The sequence below is a fragment of the Diabrotica undecimpunctata genome, chromosome 1, assembly GCF_040954645.1.
Source record: "Diabrotica undecimpunctata isolate CICGRU chromosome 1, icDiaUnde3, whole genome shotgun sequence".
In the NCBI taxonomy this organism is placed as follows: domain Eukaryota; kingdom Metazoa; phylum Arthropoda; class Insecta; order Coleoptera; family Chrysomelidae; genus Diabrotica; species Diabrotica undecimpunctata.
Window position 1 is genome coordinate 84463692 of NC_092803.1, and position 21542 is coordinate 84485233.

General features: G+C 33.5%; 2 protein-coding genes across 2 annotated transcripts; both read right to left on the bottom strand.

The window, feature by feature from the left end:
• Positions 1–11159: 11159 nt before the first annotated feature.
• LOC140432774 (uncharacterized) lies at positions 11160–12107 on the bottom strand. The gene has a single exon (XM_072520878.1). The coding sequence runs from the start codon at positions 12105–12107 to the stop codon at positions 11160–11162; it is 948 nt and encodes a 315-aa protein (XP_072376979.1).
• Positions 12108–12258: 151 nt separating this feature from the next.
• Positions 12259–13908, bottom strand: LOC140432782 (uncharacterized). Its single transcript, XM_072520891.1, has one exon. The coding sequence runs from the start codon at positions 13906–13908 to the stop codon at positions 12259–12261; it is 1650 nt and encodes a 549-aa protein (XP_072376992.1).
• Positions 13909–21542: the final 7634 nt, after the last annotated feature.

A 21542-nucleotide genomic window follows, 5' to 3' on the forward strand; every position in this document is an offset into this window, starting at 1 on the left:
GAGCATTATCCATAAGCTCAGGTTTTATCCTCTTACGAGCAAAAATAAATGCTGGTGCTAGAAAATTTCCCGTCGCACTCATTGCACAGACGAGTGTGGTGTTCACTCCTCGTTCGGCACTTGTTAGCCCTCCTACCTGTCGTTTACCTTTCTGAGCTAGTACTTTAAAAAGCTTTTGTACTGTTGTTACTCCTGTCTCATCCACATTCCATATTCGATCAGGAGACAAATCATACTTGGCAAAGATGGCTTCTAAATTTTTGAAAAATGTCGAGACAGCATTTTTGTTGAAGCCCGTCGCCCTTGCGTAGGACGTTGCTTCTGGTTTTCTAAGAGAAATGTTCGAATGACGGGACAGGAAACAATAGAGCCATTTTTTGGAAGCCATTCTTGTCACTTGGTTGAAGTTGTTGGGGATGCCGTTAATTGCAGCGAAATCGAAGGCTAATCGACGAAGTTCTTTATAGGAAACTCCAAAGAATCTTGATTCCATTTCCAAAACGTATGCTATAATTTCCTGTTCTTGCTGTTCATTGAAAACGCTACGAAATCTGCCCAGATGTTTTTCGCTGTTCTGTACCGTTTTATTTTTATTTCCCGTTCTTCTTGCGAGGGTACTTTTTGGCACATTGTAACGTTCTGCCGCGTCTCTGATGGAAAGCTCTCCTTTATGGACCTTGACAATCGCCTGCGACATATCTGTTTGAGACCACTTGCCGCGATTGGTTTTTCTAACATATTTGTATTTTTCTAAGTTGGGCATCTAGAAACAAGAAAAAATGCTGTTTACTATTCACATAGTAACTCTTTAAATAACCCTACTAACCGATAACACTTTATAAAAATATGTTTTATTTTTATTGTAATGCATACCAAATATAAGAGAAGAAAATAGAATAAGTTACCTAAGATGGGACGTCTCGACTTAGGAAACTTCTTTCTGTCCCATCTTAGGAATAATGAATATACAAAAAAATTTCATAACCCTACTTATCAGCAGTCGAAAATAAAATCATGCAACCATAGCAATATGTACAGTATAAAGTACCTAATGTTATGCCAAATAAAGAAATAAAACGCACTTACATTTTCCGAGTAAAAACACGCCTCGAATAAACCAGAATATTTTAACGAATGGCACGATAACAAGCAACGGCTTCTCACAGGACACTGCGAGATCGATGATGGCCGATATTCGTAAAACTTGTTCATACTGAAGGAAGGTTTCCGCACGGGACGGTAGATGTCAGTAGCCTCACAGAATAGACGGGCAAATTACGTGTCTCATCTTAGGTTACCGTCCCGTTTTAGGTTACTCTCCCCTATTTTACAAAATTGTTACAAAATAACTTTACGTTACGTCATGATTCCATTTCGATTTAAAACCTTTAAAAACATGTACGTTAACGCATGACATCAGACATTTTTCAAGTCATTCTCGCGCTACTCTCAAAAAAATACACATTCGATAACTCTATAGTTAAAAAACTATCAACATTTTTCTTAAGCGTTTTAGTTCAAGATTAATAATTATAGTGGTGAATTGACTCATTAAAAAGATATTACAACTTAATAATTTAAATAATATAAAACATCACTTTCATTTAACAAACAATTACATATACCTTACTCCTATTTCATTTGTTAAAATCTCTCCCCTTAAGAAACTTCCTCGTTAATTGTCAGTTACAATATTAACCGAAGATCACCCATCATCAGCAATACAGCATAGTTTGAACTATGTATTACGAATCATTAACTTAAAATTCTTGTACCGGCATGTAAGTAGTATTTTGTTTGTTACTAATTTATTACAATTCAATAGATTATCTCTTACCAATTTGTGGGTTTTCACTTTGTCTGCTTAATCAATTTTATGCATATTAATAAACACAGACATGTAATATTGGCATAATTACTATAACCTTTTTTGATCTTTATCTTTATAAGACAGCACCCTAATATGGGCTTTTTATAATTTCAGCATTTAATTTACTTTGTACCGTTTGACCTGAAGATGCTTTGCAAAGTGTAGAAAGCGAAACCGGTCGTTTCGGTAGTAAAATTAAATTGATTGTGAGTAAGTCTTATTTTATTTCTTTTACCTATTTGAAATGGACTCACACAAGCAACACATTCATGGTTTACACTTAAATCCAAACCTCTTGAAAAATTATAAAAAATTCATAGATAAATATGTACAACTGGGACACGCTCAATACATACATTTCTCTTTGGAAACAAACGCTACCTCTAAATATTTTCTATTACACCACTGTGTTTTAAAGGACAACAGTGCTTCAACAAAACTAAGAGTAGTTTTTGACGCTTCTAGTTTAACTACTGGCTACTCCCACAATGACATAATCCTTAAAGGCTGCACTGTACAGCCTAAACTGTTTGATCTTTTGGTTAGATTTCGGCAGTACAACTGTGTTTATTGCAAGTATACAGTAAATGTATAGGCAGATTAAGATAAACCCTACGCAAACATTTTTGCAAAATATTCTCTGGCGAGACTCTCCCGACAAGCCTCTTAGTTGCATAGAGCTTTTGACGGTTACCTATGACAATAATTGGGCTCCCTATGAAGCTACTCGCACTCTCAATGAAATTGCTATTAGAGATGGTAAAAATTACCCTATGAAAAAAAACATAATATTAAATCATACGTATATGGATGACATATTGTACGGTGTTAACTCCCTTGAAGATTTGGAATTATCATATCACCAACTCACTAAGTTACTGATAACGCTGGATTTCAGTTACACAAATGGCACTCTAATTCCTCTCAATTTTTTAACCTATCCAACGAAATTTAATCTAAAGAACCTTACGATTTTTCTCTAACTGATTCCCCAAACAAGATCTTAGGCTTATCTTGGCATCAAATCTCTGATAACTTTGTCCGTCTCATTTCCTGAAATAATTCCCGAAACTGCACTCACAAAACGCAAGGCTATTTCTATTCTTCTAAGTGCCTCTTTTCTATTCTAAGTGCTCATCCAGCCAGCAGCAAATGTGTAATAACGTTCACTTAAATTAACCTATTCTAACTAAACTAAATACACTACAATTCTGGAAATTAAAAGAAGACCACGATGGGAGAGGAACTAGGAATACTTGTCGCACCTAGGGCTCATTCAAGGAAACTCACAGACAGAAAGTGTAGACCACGAAAAGTATAGGTAAAAAGTTGAAATATTTGGCGATTCAACAGAGGTAACGAGCTTAACACCTACACTAAAGTTTTAAGTTACACATTTTAATAAACTTAAGAATAATTTTATATACCTTGTACATATTTAATTATATCAAATAAAGTAGATTGAAAGGGGGGTATAATTTTGGCAATAATAAACTATGAATAAGTTCTTGCCTTTGTATTTCAAATTTACTACAAGCATAAAAAATGTGATCTAAGTCGCAAACCACATTACAAGTTTTACAAAGTTCGGTGTTGACTACACCGATTTTATATAAGTGTTGAGGGAAGCTTGCATGTCCGAATTTCAGCCTACAAATGGTCACAATATCATTTCTTGTAAAATCAAATTCTTGGTGCCACAAATCTGTCGGAATACTTGGATGTAATAGTGTATATCGTGTGAGGTTATTAACGCAATAGTTTTTCCAATGCAATTCCCATTTTGCCTTAAAATTACTCTTAGATATCATTAAATATTCTTGAGCACTTAAATTGCTGTTGATGTACCATCCAGTTGTAACGATTTCTTTGTGGCTAAGGAGTCTGCAACTTCATTGTCACGAAGTCCTATATGAGCTTTTACCCAAGTGAATTTTAACTCGTATTGACTTTTTTTTTAATTTATGAATTCTTACTTTTAATTTTCTAATAAAAGGATTTGTATCAGTAGCCATCACATTAATTGGATTAGCGATGCATTTAAAAACAGATAAGGAACAATTATGGCTGATAAAGGTAAATTGGGATAAACCATTAAGTACTTCGTTTATTCACGATTGGAATAAGTTTATTAAATGTTTCCCAAACTAAAGTTATTAAAAATTCCGAAGTATATATTTCTTGACAAATCTGTTAATAAAGTTCAAATACATGGTTTCGCTGACAGTAGTATCAAAGTACATGCTGACTGTGTTGATCTAAATCTGGAGTAAATTAAAATTGTATCTCTACCTCGTCCTGAACTTTGCGCTACGGTTGTTCTTGATCAATTAATAAATAAACTCTGTGCAATTTTTAAAACCAGCTCTAGTTTGAATCTATTAACTTATGGTCTGATTCAGAAATTGCTTTGTGTTGGATCAGATCTCACTCTTCTCGTTGGACAACATTTGTTATTAATAGAGTTCCTAAAATTCCAACGCTGTCAAAAAATTGTCAATGGAGATATGTCAAATCTTCAGACATCCCAGCTGATATTCCGTCCTGTCCTGTGGAATGTTAGCAGACCAACTTATAAACTCCAAATTATGGTGGCATGGCCCGTCTTTTCTTTCATACTCCAGTTTTAATTTATTAGAACATAATCATGAACCTCAACCTTCTCAAAATATAGAAAAAAAACCCTTGTGAGTTCGCATTCCCAGAAAACCATGCAAGACTTATTCTGGCAAGAAGTATTTGAAAAATTTTCTAAATTTTTAAGACTACTTTATTCTTTTGTATATCTTCAAAGATTTATCCAGAATATTACAACCTCATCAATCAAACTATCTAGTCACTTTTAAGTTAGGGAATTGGATCAAGCCCTTATTTCTATAATAAAAATTATCCAAACTCAATCTTTATCACAAGAAATTACTGATCTAAAGTCTGGCAAACCTCTCTCGAACAAACCCATTTTATCACTAAGCCCATCATTCTCAAGCAGAATTATGTGTAGGCGGTAGATTACAAAACGCCGATATTCCCATTCGTCAAAAGAACTCTCGTTTATTACCATCCAAGCATCATGTAGTTAAACTACTGATTAAACATGAACACAATCGTCTTGGACATGTAGGATTCCAAACTGTTTTGACTAATATCCGATTACAATTCTGGCCCCTATATGGTCTTTGAAAAACTAAAAGGATAATTTGAAGCTGTATCCTTTGTTACAAATTTGCAGCTCAAACCACTCAAAAAGTAATGGCAAATTTGCCAAGGGTAAGGATCTCTCCTTATAGACCTTTTGAGAATGTTGGTGTGGATTTTGGTGTGTGTGTGCCGGTCCTATTCAAATTAAAACTTCAAAGCTTTGTAAAGCTCCGATTATTAAGGCTTACGTAGCTGTCTTTGTCTGTTTGGCTACTAAAACTATTCTTTTAGAATAGCTTTAGTAGAATTTGCTTCTTCTTTATCCTTAAAAGCATTTTCACTTACCTTAAGCGATTTATCTCAAGAAGAGAAAATCCTTCAAATATTTTTAGTGACAATGCTACCAATTTTCATTTTGCTTGCAACCAATTAAAAGAATTTTATGATTTCTTTCAAAATAAAGACCACTTAACTCTCATTAAGAATTTTGCTTGCGAAATAAAAATAAAATGGACTTTAATTCCCCCTATAGTCTCCATTGGGGTGGATTATGGGAAGCTGCAGTGAAATCGATAAAATATTATCTCTATCGACTTATGAATAGTACTCGATTTACCTTTGAAGAGCTAGCTACTGTATTAACATAAATAGAAGCTATCATAAATTAAAGGCCTTTATACCCCTTATCTTGTGATCCCTCTGAACTTTAGTGTTTAACTCCCGGATACTTCCAATTGGACAACACACAATTCCCGGACACAAATGTAAGTAGCCTAACAGCTTACCCTGAATATGATATTACCAAAGTACCAGAAAAGAGCCTTTCCTTCTGGCAACGTCTTTCCCTCATTCAGCAACACTTTTGGAAACAGTGGTCGGTTGAGTACCTCCATAGACTGCAAAATGGGTGTCACCTGCTAAAAACTTAAAGATTAATGATTTAAAATCCACAAGGAATCTACGTTCCTGTATTTGGCTGTATACCATATGTGTGTAGTTGCTTCCATAAAGTCCTCGTAGACACACCATCTCAGGACTTGCAACTTCAACGTGGAGTCATATGTCGCCATGTTACCTAATCCAACGGTAACTTTAACATCATAAGTATTTATAAGATTTAATGTCGAACAAATGTAACTAATTATTTGTTAACGGGTTTTTACCCATATATTTAGTGGCTACATTCATGTACTCCTAGACACCGATGATGGAATGATGTATTCCGAAAACGTTCTGTCTAACACAGCCCGTTTGGGTTTTTAAATATATACCTTTTACAAAGGATTTTATTAAATTTATTAATGATTTAGTTTTAATCGGGGAGGATAACATACCTCCCATGAAATGGTCTCTTGCTCGAATAATAAAAGTTATCCCTGGTCATGATGATAAGGCAAGACTTGTAAAATTACAAACCTAGGATAGCATTTGTACCCGTTCGATCACAAAGATTTGTCCTTTGCCTCCTATTTTTTAGTTGTTTTAATATCTTACCCTCTTAGCATAACTTAGCATAAGAATTGTTTTTATTGCCTGTATTTTCCACGTCCCCACTTTTTGTTTTCGTCCTTATTCGCAGGGGGGGGGGAATGGTATAATATCTATAACATAAAATTACTTTCTTCCCTTTTATTTTACAAAACTTTTACAAAATAACTTTACGTTACGTCACACCTCCCTTTAGATTTAAAACCTATAAAAACCTGTACGTAAACAAATGACATACGACATTTTTCAAGACATTCTCGCGCTACCCTCCAAAAAATACACACTCATTAACACTCTTGTGTTACCCCATCCATCCACCTCAGCTTTGGTCTACCCCGTCTTCTCATTCCCACGGGTTGCGCTGTTAGAATCTTTTTTATCATGTTCGATTCAGGGGCCCGGGCTCCATGTCCTGCCTGGGCAGTTTCGCTTAATTATAGTGGTAATATCTTTACCACCAAACGTATGCTTGTAGATATTCTGCAGTTCAAAGTTGTATCTACGCCTCCATATTCCGTTCTCACAGACCGCTCCGAATATCTTGCGTAGCACCTTTCTTTCAAAAATGGATAGAGCGGATTCATCTGTTTTCATATGTGAGAACGGGGACTATCAGTGATCTATATAGCCTTATACGAGTTTTATAAATATTATATTTTATAAAAATAATACATTATGGGATTGGCCAAGCTAAATCAGCCATAAGACAGTGTTATGTATTGGCAACCATGCAGGGCGGTTACGTCACAATCTGCTGGGAAGAAACACGGGACGTGACAGACGGGAGTGGTACGTTTTGGAATGATAATTAAAGTCGGTAGTATTTCCTATACTGTTATTATTATTTACAACCCGGTCCGATACTTTTACCAAAATACAGGAATCCTCGAAATTAAATTCATGTTTTAACGTTAATGCATGTTCTGTCAGCGCACATGCATTTATTTTTTTGGTTTTTATGTCGCTGCGATGTGAGATCACTCTACTGTGAAAATTACGAGATGATTCTCCTATGTACCCGTTTTTACAATTGGCACACGGTATAGAATAAACAACATTCGATGACTCCTGTATTGTTAAAGGATCCTTTGTCTTTGTGTAAAACTTCGATACCGTTTTCACATTTTTAGATGCAATTTTTAAGCCACTAATATTTTTGAAAATGTTCATTAGCTTGGGTGTCAGAACTGGAACTGAGAAAGGAAAAGGAGAACCAAAAATAAGTTTATTCAAAAGCCCTGTGGGATAGGAGTTCTCTTGTAATATAGATCTCAACTTTTTTAGTCCTTTGTCCCTGAACTCGATGTGTGATAAGTTGATAACCCTAGTTTTAAGGGCCAAAACCAAATTTGTCTTAAACTACGAATTAAAACTATCAATTAAACCATGAACATTTAGCTCGTAATAAATAAGACAATGATTTAACTAATCATATTTATTTAACATTAAAAACAATAATATTTAAATAGCAAAAATAAACCTGCCTAATGCTTTACATTAAATAAATTTGTAATTGATGCTTGTGGCATCGATGGGCTGCTTGCTTCTAAATATATGTGCTATGTGGCCTCCAGAGCATGTGGGTAGTCCCTACTGACTGCTGCAGTTATTACATATAAAATTTCACAAATATCCCATGTAATATTCAGTAAATTCTCCAATAAACTTCCAATAAACCCAAGAGAATTCTGCAGACGATAAAAACAAGCTTATAATAATTCTATCTTCTGTTATAAATTTCAATTACAGACAAAAAAACAATATTTCCACTAGGTTAGAAAAGGTGATTGACAGACAGTGGGGAGACTAAAATGAAGTTTAGAACAGATATCATAGGAAGTATGAGTGTTTAAATGAATTAACCACTAAAAGCGTTTCCAAATCAACGTTCCGTTTCTACGCCCATGATGTTTTTACAATAACACAAGAAAAAATGGCATTAAGCTCGTATGACGATAAACGTTACTTGCAACAAAATTCTCATGATACTTTACCTTGGGGTCATTATGAAACCGAAATGATTGAGCAAAAAACAATAAAAAAATTAATAAATGAAAAACTTAACCGACGTTGTTATATATAATTAAATTTATTTTCGTGGAAACTTGGTTTTTAAAAACTTTATTTTTAAAAATACAATACAAAATACTTGTTGCCGAACTATAAATAAATGCTTTGAATACAATTAACTTCTTAAATGCTTAACTTATTATTAATTTATTATAAACAAGTGCAGACCTATTTATACCTTCTGATCGGATGGACTGTGGTTCGCTGATTCCAATGGAATTATCTGTATGTTTATATAATTAGCTTCATCAATCTCTATTATATTTTCATCAATATCTCTCTATTTTCAAATGAATATTTAGAATGTTAATTAGAATTTGTTAAAAATCAACATTTATAATCATAAGTACAAAATAAAACTTTTACATTAGTACAAACTAAAAAAAATCTGCATTTGTGAAACGTCACACGTGACATTTGACGCAGAATGTGAAATATAATGTGATATGTGACATTCGATGCAGAACGTAACATTTGATACAAAACGTGACATTTATGTGACGTTTGACGCCGTATTTAACAATTACGTAACGTTTGATGTCATAAAATAAAAGACGTGTTTACATAAATATTGTTTATTTATTTATTACAGCGACCAACAGGTCGCAAAATCGCGGATTAGTAATAATGTAGAAAATAATAAAATTGAAAATAGAATAATTAAAATAAGAATGGAGGTAGAAATATTTTTATTGTATTATTTACACAAATAAATAGCAGTATCGGAATTGCCAACAAATCACCCTTTTGAAAGATAATAAAAAACAAATGTTCTTCAAATTCACAACTGTTCTTCTTAAAACTAATTAAATGCAATTTATAGAGCAAAAAAGTTAATAGTTTGTTATATATCCGGCAACCCTGTAATTTGTCGGACCGGCATTTATGAAATGTTGGCACAAAACTGTCGATTTTCTTCTGTATGAAAGAATAATTTATTTCAGGTACTTACATATTAGATGCACTAACACTGAATTTAATATAGTAACCTATTTAATAAAATAAGTTATACTTTAAATCTGCTTCTATTTGAGAAGCGTGAGAAAAACTATTACTTGCTTCTATTTAAGAAGCTGAATAAGAAGTTTGACTTACGTACTTCTATTTGAGAAGGCAAAGGCAAAGTGCTTTAAGGGTAGTTGGGTTTGAATAGTTTAAATCTGAAAAACTGATAGTAGCAGAAGATACAATCCAGCAGAAAGAAGGCATGTTATGCTGATCGTATTTCTTTAAATTAGTAAGATATATTAGTGAGAATAATAAGTATTATCGTTTATTTATTAAACAAACTATTGTAGAAAATACAATTAATTTTCTACAACAACGATACAACGATAAATTTGGTTGCATCATACACTATTTGTTTAATTTTACAATAGTCTCCACGCTGAAACTCGATAGGATTGTAATCATCTTGATAATTATTGTTAAAGAAATCACTAATCTTCTGCTTAAAAACTTCGATTATATCATTCCACTTGAAGGTGTTTAACCTAATTCTAAAAGATTTGGAGTGCTAGTACAAAATAATGGCTGGTGAGAAATGCTGAGCTGGAGAAAGACCAACTTTGATTATGTAGTTGCTAAGTGGAGAAAAAGCTTCTAATAAGTCTTAATTTTTAGTTGCTTCTTCTAATCTTGCCAACACTCTGTCTAATTAGGAATTATAGTCAATATTGTTTGATGATGAATCAGCGACTACCACATCATTTAATAATGAACTATAACCACTATCTTGAGAACTCGTATTGATGAACTTACATTAATAACTGAAAGTGAGGTTTTTTGCAATTTATGCTTTTTAGTCTACCACTCCCCGCTCTGAGCATTACTTTTTCAACTAAATAAATGCTAGGATTAGCTGCTTTTTTGCAATTCTTCTACGTAGAATGCTCCTCTGGTAGGCGCTTTAGTTATATCTTTAATCAAGTATGTTGTGGGATGTAACTTTTAATTTTCGTGGGCCGGTAATTTTCAAGTGAGTAATATTTTCGTAAAGTTTCTTTTTTGTTAGATTTATTAACGTCAACAGGTATAAGTCGAATTTTGCTGTGTTTCGTGTTGTTGTACTCTTTTGTAATTTGAAGCAATATATCGTTTCTTTGTAAGTACCAATAGGACTGAAATATCTATTTCAGTTTCATTGAAGTTTCTCCTTCAATGTACAAATAACTCGTTCAGAAATGGCTGCTTTTTTAATGCTAAAAATTTATAGTGAATGTAAGGGGTGTAAGTTAAATCTTATTAGAATTTTACGTAGAATAATACAAAAACAAATCACTAAAACTAAACTGTATTGAAGAAATAAAAAAAGGCACATGTAAAATATTTCGTAAGTATAAATTTAAAACTAGTGTCCTTATTGTAAAGATGTTGTGATGAGACTGTAATCTCAATCTGTCCGCAACTACCTGTAGCCCCTCTCTCGGGGTGTAAGCTAGAGGTCGGGTAAAATTTAACTAAAAGTATATTGTACAGGGTTGCTCGAAAGTTTTAACATTTAAGCCGCGTCCCTTGAACGCCTGCAGGGGTTCAACAAGTAATCGAGTTGAATTAAAAGTTTGTTTCACCGTTTGTTTCACTAAAGCTTAAGTCACTGATTTGTGGGTAAGACGCACACCTTTGTCACTGGTCGCTTGAAACAACCTCCATTATTTTTAATTGTCACTGCACGAACTATTCCGTCACTACCCGCATGTAATTGAGTCACTCTACCCAGGCACCATCTTAAGGGTTCAGTCCCATCTTCCTTCACCGTCACTAGACTTCCAATTCTAAGAAGACTGTTCAAATGTTTTTTCCACTTAACTCGCTGCTGGAGGGATGAAATGTATTCCTTGGACCACCTAGTCCAATAACCTTGGATCATTTTTTGAAGCCTTTGGAATCTGCTAAAGCTGTTTTCCTTGACATCTAAGAAATTCCGTTCAGGTATTGCGGTCAATGTGGATTCAATTAAAAAGTGTGCAGGAGTAAGAAGAAGTAAGTCGGAAAGGTCGTTAGACATTGGTGAGAGTGGTCGTGAGTTTAGGCAAGCTTCAATTTGACATAAAACAGTGGAAAATTCTTCATATGAAAGAATTGTATTGCCAATGACACGCTTTAGGTGAAATTTGACAGATTTTACTCCCGCCTCCCAAACTCCTCCAAAGTGAGGTGATCGTGGCGGAATAAACTGCCAATTGATACCTTCGGTAGTTAAATTGTCCCTAATAATTGAACTAGAGGTGTCAAAAAATTTGACAAGCTCATTTTTTGCGCCAACGAAGGTACTACCATTGTCCGAAAGGATGGAAGCGCATTTTCCGCGTCGAGAAATAAAGCGTTTTAACGTTGCTAGAAAACTTCCCGTGGTCAAGCTGCTCACGACTTCTAAATGTATGGCCTTAGTTGCTAAACAGATAAATAGAGCTATGTAACCCTTGATAGTTTTATAATTTCGGGTGTATCGATCCTCTAGCAAAAAAGGTCCTGCATAGTCAAGTCCACCGTTGTAGAATGGCCTAGAGGGAACAAGACGTGACGAGGGTAAATTACCCATAAGATAGGTTTCTAATTTAGGAGCCACCCTACAACAGATAATACAATCGCGAACGATTTTGCGAACCACTTGATGTCCATTAATGGACCAAAATTTTTCACGAATGGAAGCTAATAGTAATTGAGGACCGCAATGATTTAAGGTAAGATGCTCATTTCGTACAAGAATAGTAGTAAGTGGTGTTTAGAATCAACGACAATGGGATGTTTTTATCGTAATAAAAATCAGAATTATGCAGTCTTCCACCAACGCGGAGTATGTTATCCTTATCGATAAACGGATTAAGGGTAAGTAGTTTACTTTTAGAGTCAACGTTACCATGTCTCTTAAGGTGTGTCAAGTCGTCATAAAATGTTTCATTTTGTACTAGTCGAATTATATATTTTAAAGCATTATCTATTTCATCACAAGAAAAATTGTCGAAGTTCCTTCGTTTAGGAGAAAATTTACAATTATTTATAAAGCGTAATACATAAGCGATAATGCGCTGTAGTTTTACAAATGAGGATATTTTAGTGATGATGTCTAATTTCATGTGAACTCTTGCAATAAGGGATGATGCTGGTCGAAGCTCAGGGAGTTCAGAAGGTTCGAATGTTTTATTAGGCCAATGAGTTTTTGGTTTAGCTAGCCATGATCGGCCATGAAACCACATTTCAGAAGTGATAAGTGATGTAGGAGAAATTCCCCTTGATAGTAGATCTGCGGGATTCTCAAGTGTATTCACGTAACGCCATATGTGAGATTCGGTCAAAGTTTGAATTTGAGAAATTCTATTTGCCACAAACGTCTTTAACAAACTCGGAGAAGTCTTTATCCATCCTAGAACAATAGTGGAGTCGCACCAGTAAGTGATTTTTTCGAAATCTAATTGCATGTGTTGTTTTACCTTGTCTATCAACTCAACTAGCAAGTAAGCTCCACAAAGTTCTAGGCGCGGTACCGTGAGGATGTGTTTTAAAGGAGCTACTCTGGTTTTGGAGCAAAGAAGATGACAACGAAAATTTTCGAAGTTTTCAGATGAACGAATATAAATGCAAGCACCATATGCAGCGGTGGATGCATCTGAAAAACCGTGTAGTTGAATTGACCTGTAGTTTCTACAAATTACATGCCTAGGAATTTGTAACTGATTAAGTTTAACCAGTTGAGTCTGATATGTAACCCATTTCGTAAAGATATCCATGGGAACTACTTCGTCCCAGGAAATTTTTAATTTCCACAAATCTTGGAGAATAATTTTAGCTGTTATAGTTACAGCCGAAAGCAAACCTAGTGGATCAAATATTTTTGATATAGTGGAAAGAATAAGTCTCTTTGTAACTTTACACTTGTGCTCTATAGGTTGAACATTGAAATGAAAAGTGTCAGATTTTGGACTCCACAATAAGCCCAAAGTTTTGATAGTATCGTCAGCTCCAATTTCCAAGGAAACATTATTTTGATTGTCAAAGTTTAAAATAGGAGCGTTTGACTTCCATTTCTTCAATTGGAAAACATGACGAGATAATAATTCGGAAGTAAGTGATTGAATGCGTTTGATATCTTCTATTGTAGAACCACCTGTGTGAAGATCGTCGACATAAAAGTCCCGTAAAATTATAGAAGATATGTCAGGAAAATCGGTTGCATACATATGTGCCACTTCTTGAAGACATCTCGTGGCAAGAAAACTAGCAGAAGCAATACCGTAAGTTACGGTGTTTAAAGTATAAGTTTCGAGAGAGTTTGTATGATCAGATCGCCATATGATCTTTTGTAAGGACCGTTCTTCCTCCTTTATCAGTATTTGTCGATACATCTTTTCTATATCGGCTGTTAGTACAAAACTATGTTTACGAAAACGTGAGATGATAGTGAAAAGATCATCTTGTAAATTAGGTCCAACCATAAGAATGTCGTTCAGAGAAACACCTGAATCTGTATTGGCAGAACCGTCAAAAACAACACGAATTTTATTGCCTTTATAGACACAATGATGAGGAAGAAAGAACTCAGATCCTATGGTTTAAAAGGGTGAAACGGACATATGGTTTAAGGATAAATATTCATCGATAAATCTAGTGTAATCATCTTTTAATTCAAAATTCGTATTAAGCTTCTTTTCGAGAGAATAAAATCTTTTTGTTGCTGTAGTCTTAGAGTCGCCTAGATTGTTGAAGGAAGATTTCAAGGACAGTGATACTACAAACCTACCAGAAGAATTAAGAGAGGTCGTTTTTAAGAAGTGATCTTCACAAGAAAGTTCTTCGTTGGACAAAAATTTTTGAAGTTGATCTTCAATGCTTAAATTGTTTATGGTCGACAAATGGCATGTAGTTCTGGCTGCAAGGGTATTGTTTGGAAATAATGGACCTGAGATAATCCATCCGAGTTTGGTTTTTTGAAGAGTCGGTTGTCCAGGTGATAATTTAATCTGACCAATACAAATTAAATTCCAGAAGATATCTGCACCGATAAGAAGATCAATAGGAGATGAAATATTGAAGTCTGGATCGGCCAGAGTAATATTAGAAGGGATATTAAGTGTTTTCTTATCGAATGTGACAGAAGGTAAATATTCTGCAATTTCCGGAAGTACTAAGCAAGAAATTACTTGAAAAAAGTTTAAAGTTTTGGATTTAAATTTTACTGATGTTCTATAGCTTACAATAGAATTTGTTTGGTTTATACCAGAAATAGAAAAATGTGTTTTGGTTGTAGGCAACCTTAGAAGATTTAATAGGCGCTGGGAAATGAAATTACTTTCCGAGCCGTTATCTAGAAGCGCACGAGCCTCGTATTCGTTACCTGAGATGTCAAAGACTTTTATTTTTACAGTTGACAGGAAAGTAGTATAGTTGTGCTCAAACGAAATGTTACGTGCTGTCAGTGCATTAGAGCCTTCTGATGTACCTGGACTTGAGCAAGGTAAACTGCTGCTGGTTTGATTACTGGTTTCAATAAGCTTTTGTGAGTTACCTTGAAAGTGTAAAAGTGTGTGGTGTATTTTCCCACATTTACGACACCCGGAAGATTTGCAGTCCTTTGTGAAATGACCACTACGCAGACAATTTATGCAAAGTCGTAAGCGTTTTGCTTCATTATGTCTTAATGACGTTTCTAATTTGAAGCAATACCGTAAGTTACGGTGTTTAAAGTATAAGTTTCGAGAGAGTTTGTATGATCAGATCGCCATATGATCTTTTGTAAGGACCGTTCTTCCTCCTTTATCAGTTTCTAATTTGAGAAATTCAGGACAAGTGTAAATTAGATGTTTTTGTTTGCATAAAGAACAGTTAGAAAAATTATTAGTTGACAAGAAATTTTTGAACTTGGGATTGCCTGTAGATGGGAATTTGGGGCGAGATTTTTCGTCTTGATAATTAATAGATTCTAAGACTCTACATTTGCCTTTTAGAAATTCAGTTAAGTTACTCAAAGTGGGCAATGTGATCTTGTCGTCTTTAATTGACAGTTCCCATTCTTTGTGTGTAGTCCCATTGTCTAGTTTTGTGGTGATTAGATATATGATAAGGGCATCCCAAGATGTTGTGTCTAAGTCTAAGGACTCAAGAGACCGTAAATGTCTTTGGAAACCATCAAGTAAAGTGCGTAAATCATGATGTGAATTTTTTGAAACATTTGGTAAGTTAAATAATTTTTTAATATGATTATTAACAAGAAGAGATTTGTTTTCGAATTTGTCTTTTAGTTAATCCCATGCAGTTTCATATGTTGCTTCAGAAATGTCCAGGTTACGTATTGTTTCTGCGGCAATACCTTGTAAGGATAATCTTAGATAATGGAATTTCTGAATGTTGGAAAGTTCCGTGTTGGTATGTATGATAGAATTAAATGTATCTCTAAAGAACAACCAATTATCATAATCACCCTCAAAGGAGGGCAAGTTGATAGCGGGTAACCTAATGTTAATAGACCTTTGTGAACTGTTTTCGGACGAAATTGTCGAATTTGAAGCTTGAGCAGCTTGATCACGGGGTTTTGAAAGATTGGTGTCAATAAAGTCTCGCACAGCGCTAGTAATATAAAAAAACGATGGTTCGAAAGACGACCTTTCTATACCATGGATAGTATCTGCGTTGGCAGTATAGTCCTCATCAGAGGCCTCAATAAGTGATTGAGCGTTTTCAAAATCATTAAAAAGTTTCTCAATTCTATCAAGTCTAAGTTGCAAATCTCTAAAGTTAATTTGTTCTAAAGGTTTGTTTTTGATAGAATTAAAATACGTACTAAAACGAGTTACAGAACCTTTGATTGAGGAGCGTTTAATTTTTGCTGTAGCGATGTCAGCCATATTGACAATATAATTTTATATGATAAATTCACAAAAATAAAAATGTATATATAAAAATGTATATATAAAAATGTATGTATACGCAAAAAAATTGAAAGCAAATTATGTAATGTTATATGTATAAAAGTTTTGCGAGTGAATAAAAAACGTTAAAGATAATATTTCAACTTTGTAATAATTTATAAATGAAAACGAATAAATTGAAATAAATTTAAGGACGCTACTATGTATTCGTGTATTAATGTATAAATGAAAATATTGAAATATCTAAATGTGTTATAACAGTAAAATACGTGATTTTAAAAATAAATATTTTCCACTGAATTAAATCAAATACAAAATGTACATTTTACGACCATAAGGATTAAAATGGGTAATAGGAAACTATTTATGCACTAACCTTGACTTTGACGAAAGATTATCCCTATCTTCTTCCGATGCTGTGTGAATGGGACGATGCAAATTCGTCGAAAAAAATATAGCTTCCAATGGAATGTACAGCAAAAGTTGATAACTGGTTAATTTGGCTCTAACAAAGGACCATTAGTGTAGGGGGTGTAAGTTAAATCTTATTAGAATTTCACGTAGAGTAATACAAAAACAAATCACTAAAACTAAACTGTATTGAAGAAATAAAAAAAGGCACATGTAAAATATTTCGTAAGTATAAATTTAAAACTAGCGTCCCTATTGTTAGATTTATTAACGTCAACAGGTATAAGTCGAATTTTGCTGTGTTTCGTGTTGTTGTACTCTTTTGTAATTTGAAGCAATATATCGTTTCTTTGTAAGTACCAATAGGACTGAAATATCTATTTCAGTTTCATTGAAGTTTCTCCTTCAATGTACAAATAACTCGTTCAGAAATGGCTGCTTTTTTAATGCTAAAAATTTATAGTGAATGTAAGGGGTGTAAGTTAAATCTTATTAGAATTTTACGTAGAATAATACAAAAACAAATCACTAAAACTAAACTGTATTGAAGAAATAAAAAAAGGCACATGTAAAATATTTCGTAAGTATAAATTTAAAACTAGTGTCCTTATTGTAAAGATGTTGTGATGAGACTGTAATCTCAATCTGTCCGCAACTTCTGTAGCCCCTCTCTCGGGGTGTAAGCTAGTGGTCGGGTAAAATTTAACTAAAAGTATATTTTACAGGGTTGCTCGAAAGTTTTAACAGTGAATAATATCATGTTTTTTCATAAGATTTCCGTACCTTTAACTGTCTGTAAATTTCTCGAACATGGTCGAGTGTGAGCAAGAATATCCGAAAATGTTCGAGTAATTGCCTCCTCTGTTTTCGTCTGTAATGGTCGAGTCCACACAAATTTAAAAAAATTAATAAATTACAACAAGAGTGAGCTTGTCAAATTTATTTTGTTTGGCATAAGGTCGCATCTCAGCAAGATCCATCCGCCATAAATCATCTAATCCTTTAATGATTGTTCGTCGACGAGAATAATTTTTTCGCGCTTGCTTATGTAGCTCGTTAACTAGTTGTATCTTCTCCTTGGTAGATGCCATGTCTAGATTCTAACGCTTCATTTCGTTAAACTAAAGGTCGTAAATATTTGTTAAATACAGCAAATAAATCTTGGATTTCTGTTACTGCTGCAGACAAACGTTTATCTAGCTCGAACAAAGTCTTAGACAGTTCTACCATCTAATAAAGATCTCATATCTGATTATTATTCTTATTATGATTTATCGTTTGTTTAAAATGATCTGGATTCAACTGTAACTCGCGCTGTAATTTATTATATTTTCTTCACTCTACCTAACCTCTTTACCTTCTAACACTTTAATTCGTTGTTCCATGTTCCATTTTTTTCTATTTTCAGCGGTTTCATCATATTTTGTGTACTTTGGTAAGCAGCATCTGTAATGTTCTTCTTCATCTCCCGTTTAAATACATCTAGATCATTTTTAAAATCATGCATTTGTTTTAATAAATCAGATATTTTCAAACCAACTATTTTGTTATCATCAGATAATTCAATAATTTTTTTAGTAAAAATGCTTTCAATCTTTCTAATGGTTAAGATTTTTGTTCAAGTTAAACATCTTTTGCATTATATTCTTTGCATATCGAGAGATGTCGAGTTTATCAGAAATCGATCAGATGCAGTTTTTGCTATACACGAAACACTTTTGGAAATTAAAAGAAGTATAAAGAAAGGGTGTAATGGAACTGTTTCTCTTGTACTAAATGCTCTGTAATGTTCTTCTTCATCTCCTGTTTACAAATATCTAGATCATTTTTAAAATGATGCATTTGTTTTAATAAATCAGATATTTTCAAACCAACTATTTTGTTATCATCAGATAATTTAATAATTTTTTTAGTAAAAATGCTTTCAATCTTTCTAATGGATTTTAAGATTTTTGTTCAAGTTAAACATCTTTTGCTTTATATTCTTTGCATATCGAGAGATGTCGAGTTTATCAGAAATCGATCAGATGCAGTTTTTGCTATACACAAAACACTTTTGGAAATTAAAAGAAGTATAAAGAAAGGGTGTAATGGAACTGTTTCTCTTGTACTGAATGCTGAAGCCAACTTGTTTGATGCATGTGCATATAACCAATGTTCACGCGACATGGAAATAGTTCGAGATCCAGGCGTAGTTAGCATTATTCGCAGTTTCTTTTGTTGTACACCTGAAGATTCCAAATTTCTCAGTACTGCAGGATAGAACTATCCAAATAATCCACATTTATCAGGAGATAGCTTTAGCTTTAGTTAAGTGGAAGAATCTTAAGTCGATAGAGACTACATTTAAGTGGAAGAACCTAATGTTAGAACAACAACAACAGTATCTTTAACTGTTGCCATTATGGAACTTACGGTCAAACATATCTTTCCCAATGATGATGTAAAAAATTGAATTAAGGACTCCGATTAAGAATAATTATGCCGATAACTATACCTTTACGTAAATGGGAGCTCAATTAACTAACTTTACTTACGACAGGATCTCGACGAGAGAAATGGAGTGTAAAAATAACTTCAGCTGTAAAACGTCTACGCTATGCCATTGTAATGGGGAATATTGGCCTAACGAGAGAATGCAATTTATTTTACAAAAAATTACTACGCTATAGCCCACGACAACTATGCCGAATGATTTCCCAGTTATGCGTGTTCCACAACAAAATATCCCATCTTAAATTATGATGGATTAAAAAAATACCTATACCTTGTTTGTTTTTAACTGTTCCAAGCAGGATGATACATCATTTAGATCTGTAACCGTTGATATTAGGTTGGAAATCGAAGCAGATGAAGATTTTTCGGCAGATACTCGAGCGTACTGTTTTAAAAATACATTAAAGTGTTGGATATTAAAGTTAAATGAAGTGTTACTAGCAGACAAGCAGCCGTCTTGAGAATAGCGTTCGTAGACATTCAGGGATTTACTGTTAATAAATGGTTTGTTCCCAAGGAACTCAGTATCCAAATTGGCTTCAAACGATGTCATTACATATTTATGGCTTTACAAGCATTTGCTACATTAATAGTCTAGGTGCCAAGCGACATACTGTATCACTCATACATAACAGGCTACAATTTTCAGGATCGCTTCATAAGACCTCAACCTCCAAATATCTCTTGGGATACTTTCTGTATCGGGTGCTTTTTCTCTCCAGCTTATCCAAAAGTGGTCATTTTGAAGTGATGTATCAAATTTATTAATAACGTATTACTGTTTAATGAATACCAAAGTCGACTTCGTGAAATATCCGAAAAAAATCTTGTCAGACAAAAATTTTGGTTCCATAAGGTAGTCCACCAAACTAAACATTCCAAAAAAACAACTTCAAAAAAGTTAGTAATAATAAGCTGATTTGTTTTGTATCATTCAAAAATAACATGAAAAATACTATTTTTACATTGTCCGACAAAATATACTTGCAGATTTTTCTGTCCGACAGTGAAAATTGGATTTTTCACCAGTCTGTTGAAATTTATTAATAACGTTTTTCTTTTATGATTTTTAGAGTACAACTTAATGAATGAATTGTCCGATAAAAAAATATAGGGCCTTTTATGTAAAAATTAGAAAATATACAGTCGAGATTACTTTTTTGTAGAATGTGTGAGCATTTAAATTGTAGACATTTATATTGTAGACATATTTATAAATAACAAGCTGATTTTTTTAAAGCTGTTTTATAAAATCTCGTAGTATACAAAATGTAGAATTGACGGACAAGAATCTTTTTCCGATTTTTCAGTCGGACACGTTTCGTCGGACCCTTCGCTGAAATTGTGTATATAATTTTTTTTAATTGTAAATCTTGCGTATTTATTCATTAATATCTTTGATATATAAATTTAATATATGATTTCGAATGAATCAACCAATGTCATAATCCTTTCTCGCATGACTTATCAGGATGATTTATACAACATCTCTTCTAGACAAATAGTTTCCAACGATATTTACAATTTCTTGTCATCCGTTGAAAGTATAGACAATGAACAGCGTCTTAAGTTTATTTAAGAAACTTTACAAGCATCAGAAATATTTGATAAAGCAAATAAAAAAAATACCATCATAAACTTTGCTTTTAAAAATACGAAAAAAGTCAAAATTAATGAGAAAGTACAAGAAATAAAAATTGAAAGAAATATTTTTGGACGATTATTGTACGCAGCATTGCATAATAACATTGATTTAGAAAAAGCATTAAGTTATCATTTGACCCCTGTACCATTTTCTTTAGGTCATGTAAATGGCACAATTTGCAAAACTCTGAAATATGTTATTCTAAAGGAATTGCATAATCACCATCACCAAAATACAGTTATTGATCCTCCAGTACCTGACATTACTTATGATGGATTTTACTTGCTACATACTTTAACAAGATTACCTCAAAAGTATGCAGCAATTTCTAAATAGCTTTTTAAATTTCTACTCTTTGAAAGAAAAGAAGTTTATATCATATTTAACAAATACAACTCATCAACTATTAAAGACCACAAACATCAGTTCAGAGGAGAAGAGAGTAATATTCAGTATGATGTCAGAAGAGAAAATATCCACTCAACAGATTTTGGCAAATTGTTAAGAAATAGAAATATTAAAGAAAAGTTTGTGGAATTTCTCATTGAAGACTGGTGCAACG

What these genes read in the sequence shown, in the direction of transcription:
- LOC140432774 (XM_072520878.1), bottom strand. Translation starts at nt 12,107, where the DNA reads ATGGGTAATTTACCCTCGTCACGTCTTGTTCCCTCTAGGCCATTCTAC.
- LOC140432782 (XM_072520891.1), bottom strand. Translation starts at nt 13,908, where the DNA reads ATGTATCGACAAATACTGATAAAGGAGGAAGAACGGTCCTTACAAAAG.